This window comes from Lolium perenne, chromosome 4 (assembly GCF_019359855.2).
Source record: "Lolium perenne isolate Kyuss_39 chromosome 4, Kyuss_2.0, whole genome shotgun sequence".
NCBI lineage: Eukaryota > Viridiplantae > Streptophyta > Magnoliopsida > Poales > Poaceae > Lolium > Lolium perenne.
In genome coordinates this window covers 310,664,779-310,671,525 of record NC_067247.2, presented here as the reverse complement: position 1 = coordinate 310,671,525, position 6,747 = coordinate 310,664,779, and the positions used below count along the sequence as shown (strand labels likewise).

The window sequence follows — 6,747 nt, the reverse complement described above, 5'->3', positions numbered from 1 at the left end:
GGTCTATGTAATGTGGCTGGTCGTTGGTCATCTTGTGTGTACCCCAGATACGACCATGCACCGTGTCCATTCACTGCGTTTGGAAGATTCTCCCGGATCCAGACTCACCACGTACAGATACAATTCTTACAGATACTAATTGGTGCGATTCAGGATCCGAATGTTAACACCCACGGTTCTAGCCATTTTCTTTGAGCAACAGTAGCCGGGGATGATTTTTTGGCACAAACTCAGTCTGCTCCTTTTGCTAGATTGGCTGAGCTTCTCCGCCGCCGCCGCGGCAGCCGACACGCTCTCCATAGGAGAATTTCTCGCCGGGAACCGGACTCTGATCTCGGAAGGAGGCAAGTTTGAGCTGGGGTTCTTCTCCCCGACCGGCAACGGTGACTCCAGCTACTACGTCGGCATATGGTACAAGCAAATCCCGGTGCAAACGGTCATCTGGGTGATGAACAGAGACCTCCCGGTCTCCGACCAATCGTCAGCAGAGCTGACGGTAGCTCCAGACGGCAACCTCCTCCTCCTACAAAACGGGAATCAGACCAAGAAGCCAATCTGGTCGTCGACCAACTCCAGCTACGCGCGCCCATCAGTCGGGCCCGTCGTGGCGGTGCTCCTCGACACCGGGAACCTCGTTCTGCGCGGCAACTCCTCGCAGCAGTTCATATGGCAGAGCTTCGATCACCCGACCGACACGCTCGTGCCGGGCGGCCGGGTGGGGCTGAACAAGCGCACCGGCGCGTACCAGGCGCTCGTGTCATGGAGGAGCGCCGCCGACCCCTCCACGGGATGGTACACGGACCGCGTCGACCCGTTCGGCGAGTCCGGCCAGTACACCTTCCTGTGGAACGGCACGACCGTGTACTACTACTCCGGCGCCTGGGACGGGCAGCGCTTCGCGTCCGTGCCGGAGATGGGCATATCGGCCAGGTACAGGTATATCTTGGTCAACAACGACGAGGAAGTCAGCTTCTCCTTCGAGGTCGCCGACCCGTCTACCCTGTCGAGGATGGTGATGAGCCCGAACGGGCAGTACACCATGTACGACTGGTCCAGCAAGTCCGGCGGGCAGTGGCTGCTTCACTTCGCGACTCCCACGTCGCCGTGCGACGTGTACTCCGTGTGCGGGGCCTTCGGTCTGTGCGACGCGGCCAGCTCGCGGTACTGCCGGTGCTTGCCGGCGTTCGACGCCACGCCGCCGGGGGATTGGAGCGGCGGCTGCGCGAGGAAGACGAGCTTGCACTGCAGCAACGACTCAGCGTCCACCGATGGGTTCCTTCCGGTGCAAAATGTCAAGCTGCCGAGCAGGTACATCACGGACACTGATGCTGGAGGTAGCGCCGGGGATTGTGCGTCGGCGTGCTTGAGAAACTGCTCGTGCACAGCATACGCGTACGAGGGCGGTTGCTTGGTGTGGGCTGGTGGTCTGAGGAACATTCAGCAGCTTACCGACGGCGACGACGCCGGTTCTACTCTGTTCCTCCGGGTCGCCGCCGCCGACCTTGCTGCCAATAGCAACCATGGCGGCCTGTCAACAATTGATCGCGATGCCATCCTGGTCGCATCTGCATTAGCTTTTCTGACCATCCCGTGCTGCTTGTTCTCCGTCGTTGCCTGGAGGAGGCGACGTGGCGCGCAAACTGTGTGGCTTGACGGCTCACTCCTGGTGTTCAGCCACCGCTATCTAGTGCGGTGCACGAAGAACTTCTCCGAGAAGCTGGGGATGGGCAGCTTTGGCTCCGTGTACAAGGGGAAGCTCCGCGACCGCACCGCCGTAGCCGTCAAGAGGCTCGAGCTGGGAGGATCGGCGCAGGGGGAGAAGCAGTTCCGTGCGGAGGTGAGGACGCTGGGCAGGATCCACCACGTCAACCTCGTGCGCCTCCGCGGGTTCTGCGCCACGGCGCGCGAGCGGCTGCTGGTCTACGACTACATGCCCAATGGCTCCCTGGCGTCCGCCATGTCGGGCCCGAGTTTCGGGATGCTGGACTGGGGCACCAGGTTCGGGATCATGGCCGGCATCGCCCGGGGGCTCGCCTACCTCCACGAGCAGTGCCAGGAGCGCATCGTGCACTGCGACGTGAAGCCGGAGAACATACTCCTCGACGCGGCCTTCTGCGCCAGGGTGGCCGACTTCGGCATGGCCAAGCTCATCGGGCGGGAGTTCAGCGCCGCTCTCACCACGGCGCGGGGCACGGTGGGGTACCTGGCGCCGGAGTGGGTCCTGGGCCTGCCTGTCACGTCCAAGGCGGACGTGTACAGCTACGGCATGACGCTGCTGGAGCTCGTCTCCGGGCGGAGGAACCGGGACGCCGGCGGGCGCGGCGTGGGGTACTTCCCGCTCTGGGCCGCGACCAAGGTCAGCGAGGGGCAGTTTCTGGCGATCTTGGACGAGAGGTTGGCGGGGGCCGCGGACATGGAGGAGCTGAGCCGGGCGTGCAACGCCGCGTGCTGGTGCATACAGCCGAGCGAGGCGCTGAGGCCGACCATGGGGCAGGTGGTGCAGGTTCTGGAAGGGTCGCTCAGGGTGGGCGCTGCCCCCGTGCCGAGACACCTCGAACTCTTCTGTGCGGAGGATTCGCGCACGCTCTGAAGAGGGATCAATCATCAATGGACGATGACGGATGACCTAGCACTAGCAGCGGCCAAACCAACAGCGAAATGCAAGGAGCGGGAAGCATGACGAGTTTACAGGGCGTGGTGGCGTGTGCTGGTCAGGACGTGCAGTGGACAGGAATTCGCGGAGCCTTTTTTTTTACATGGAATTCGCGGAGCCTTAGTTGTGAGACTAATGAGTGATTGATGAGGGACAAACTTTGAAGATTTTAGCCTTTCGAAAATGCCCCTTAATCGTTGTGCCAAAAACCATTACACCTAAGACAAAACAGGGGGAGACTTTCCCATCGAAAACAAGGTGTTCATGGTGAGTTCGTCAATCTCAGATCAACTTGGTAGTCTAGAAACCTCTTGGCTCGCATCGGGTAGCAATTTCCGACGTTTGTTTATCTGGGCTCCTCCGCGTTCTTACACGAACCGTTTCTAAAAGCACCATCGGGCCAAGCCTAGGGAGAACCCCAAATCGGCCGTTTCTACCGGGTCCGTCCCTTTCTCTTCACTCGTGAGCTTCATGGATGCAACCTTCCTATGTGGAGGAGTTTCCGCTCACTCTCCCTTAAACTACACACCCTCTATTCAAATCAACACAAACATACCCCGAATCAAAATGTTGTATATGAAAAAGATTTTTTGTCGATGATATGAATCTATTCTAACAATTGGTTTCGAGTTTCGTTAGTCGTAAATCGTCAATTTCGTGTATGAATTTTTGAGCGAATTTTGCCAAATTTGTCGCAAACTTTCAACCGTTTGAAATTTCCTTTGAGAAGTAGGTTCACTCACCATTCCGCATGTCTGTCATGTTGAAAGGTTTTTGTTTATGTGGACCTAGACAGGATAGATAAATGATTCACTAGTATATTGTAATTCGTACGTGTGTGAGAGTATATTTTGGATACTCTTGCTCAACTTCTTACTTGCCATCTTCATAGACATGGACGTGGTGATGATAGGTGAGAACTGAGCGGTGATAATCCATGGTGGCCATCCTCGTCGTCGGTGGCGGCATGGTGTTATGTCCGCGCGCCGTCGTGATATGCCGGCGTGACCGCAGCGGCATGGTGTTATCCGGCTAACATGAACGGCGACGTGGTGATGCTTGTGACCGGTGTGACCGGTGGTGTCATGGTGGTTTTCGGCGACGTGGTGATGCTTGTGACCGGTGTGACCGGTGGTGTCATGGTGGTTTTCGGCGACATGGTGATGCTTGTGACCGGCGTGCAGGGCGGTGTCATAGTGGTGTTCGGCGACGTCCCGGACGACATGGTGATGCTTGTGACTAGCATGAACGGCGGTGTCATGGTGGTGTATGGCGACATGGTGATGCTTGTCACCGGCGGCGACAAGGTGATGTTTGTCTTCATGGTCGGCGACGTGGTGATGCTTGTGACCGGCGGTGTTATGTGGTGTACGACGACGTCGTGAGGCTTGTGACCGGCGTGAACCGCGGTGCCATGGTAATGTCTGACCTCGTGATCGCCGACGTAGCGATGCTTGTGATGGGTGAGGTAAATTCACCATGTTGCCATATAGGTGATACCAACTGATTCAGCCACGGTAGATACTAAGGCTCATGCTGAAATTCTATTCTGCGGTGTCCCACATTATTTAAGGGCTAGTTTTATGGTGTTTGTTCTGCCGGAGCCAGTTTCACACCTCAAAATCATGTATACATTGCACTTTATCCATATTTTTAAGGTCCAGAAAGTAAGAAGTCTGCTGCGAGAAAACACATGGTTGAACCGGGCGGCATCTGCACCCGGCGGAAATCCCTCTTCTATTGGTCCAGGTAGATTGTGGGGCATACGGGAGAAACAGATCTTTTTTTCATACAGCTCAAATACGAATGAGAATACCACAGGGTGGACCCGTAATCAATACAATCACGTGGGGAACTGGAGAGCGATCTCGTTGGGAAAGAATTGCTCCGCCACAGCGCCCCTCTCGTCTCCGGTCGGCGCCGCCTTCCTCTATTCCTCTTCCAGCCCCAGCGATCGTGCGGTGTGCAGCGAGATCCCGGACAGGTTCATGGCGTATGCGGTGCTCCGTGCAGCTGCCGACATGAACCAGGCGAGACTGTGAACCAGGCCGCTGCTGCATGTAAGGTCCACCGCGGGCTCGCCGGAGGTGCTAGACTAGAGCATGCTCACGCTCCTCGTCTGTTCTTCGTCTACTCCTCGTCCTCTCCCAAAGGTGCCTTCGCGGTGCAGGATTGAAATTTCCACAAGCTCGGGAGTACATGCTATTCGCCTGCTCCCCGTCCGCTCTCATGGTGCCTCTGCGGCACCGCCGGTGGCCATCCGCACCGTTGTCTCCCACGATTCTCCTCTCGCCCAGTGGCTCAGCGCCCAGCCGGCTGATTATGTCCCGTCCGTCGTATGTAGTGTTGCCCGGCTGTGATGTGCCAGGTGCTTGCCATCGCTGTGTCGCTGCGATGTGTCAGGATGTCTGTCGCCGCTGCAACAGGACGCGGTCGGGCGAGCTAGGGGGGCGGCCCGGGAGAGGAGCAGCTGTGGGCAGAGGCGCCTTGCGCTCTCCCCCACCAGAGAGGCCCCCGCGACACCGGCGTCCACGCCGTACGACGTCGTCCTCAAGCTCGGCGCCTACCAAGGCCTTCTCGGAGATGTCCCCGGTGCTCCAGTTCGCGCACATCACCTGCGTCCAGGCGGTGCTCGACCACCTCCGCGGCACCGGCTGCATCGACGTCCTCGACCTCTACATCGCCATGGGCGAGCAGTAGGCGTCTCTCATGCAGGAGCTCGTGCAGCTCCGCCCGGCCACGGCGCTCAAGGTCACCGCATTCGTCTCGCCAGCGTCGTACCACCCGCTCGAGCTTGTGTGATCATGGAGTGCAGCTCATCCACGAGAACCTCTCCAGCTTCGCCGCTGACCTCAGTGTCTTCTTCCAGTTCACCGTCTTCAACATCGACACCCTCAACCTCGCGGACCTCGTGGCCATCGCCGTCCACATCCCCGTCGGCGCAGCACACGCGGCCGCAATGCCAGCCATCCTCCGCCTCGTCAAGCGACTCGGCGCCAAGGTCATCGTTGTCGTCGACCGCGGCTGCGACCACACGGAGCTCCCCTTCGCTGCGCACCTGTTCCAGGCGTTCCAGTCCACCGTCTTCCAGCCAGTTTCTGGTCCAGCCGGCCGTCGAGCAGTGCGTCGTCGGGCGCCACCGCGCGTCTGTCGATAAGGCGCAGAAGCTGCCGGCCGTGGCGAGCCGTGTTCGAGTCTGCCGGGTTCACGCCGGTGCAGGCCAGCATGTTCATTCACTTCGGCAGGTCCACACACATGCTCTGCCATGGTGCGCTGCAACTTTATGCTCTGCTGCGCTGCGCCTGCAATGGTAGCGGCAGCAAGCTCATTCATTTCGGCAGGTCCACACATATGTATTCGTATACGAAATAACACACATGCGGCAGTGGATCTTGTACACGATTGCTGGACCAATCAACACCCGAGTTGACGCGGGTTCACATGTCGCCGGGTTCCATCTATTACTTTGTTACATGTTGATTGTCATGTGGGCCAGAGTGTCACAAAACGCTGCCAAAACTGCTTGAAACGAGAGATTTGCAAGACAAAACTTACTCTGCTGTTTGTCAGTTCGGTGACAAAGCTGTCTCCAATGATTGTGGTTAAGTAAAAGAAAACAGTGTGGTTTCTATGAAACCCTAGCTCCAACTATTGCGTTCCGGTGAGCGTTGAGCGGATCAAAAGTGGTACTGGCTAGCTAACTATGCAGTCCTTTTAAGTGAAACTAGCATGGTGGCCCTCGCAACGCAAATGCGAGCACTGGTGGAAAAAGGGCTTTTGGTCATGCGGTATCGCTATTAAGTCGCGGTTGCGCAAGAATGACCAAAGGAAAGCGCGACTAAAGGCCCCCCCTAGTCGCGGTTGCTTAAGAACAGCGACTAAAGGCCCGTCCACGTGGGCGAAAGGCGGCTGTCGGGGCGGAGGACCTTTAGTCGCGGTTCTTCTGGCCAACCGCGACTAAAGGCCGCCGCAGGTTTAGGGTTTTAGGCCCCCCTAAACCTGCCCCCCCCCCCCCCTAAACCTGTTTTCTGTTTAATTTGTATTGTTTTATTTCTTTTGTGCTTTATTGTAATTTTGAAGGAGTTTCACATATT

The 6,747-nt window shown here is 57.7% G+C and overlaps 1 protein-coding gene and 1 pseudogene across 1 annotated transcript; both read left to right on the top strand.

Annotated features, from left to right (window-relative positions):
• Positions 1-211: 211 nt before the first annotated feature.
• LOC127347802 (G-type lectin S-receptor-like serine/threonine-protein kinase At2g19130) lies at positions 212-2,663 on the top strand. Its single transcript, XM_051373951.2, has one exon. It carries the CDS (start codon positions 212-214, stop codon positions 2,588-2,590), a length of 2,379 nt encoding a protein of 792 aa, XP_051229911.1. The 3' UTR covers positions 2,591-2,663.
• A 2,675-nt stretch (positions 2,664-5,338) lies between these two features.
• Positions 5,339-6,081, top strand: LOC127349027 (scarecrow-like protein 6; annotated as a pseudogene).
• Positions 6,082-6,747: the final 666 nt, after the last annotated feature.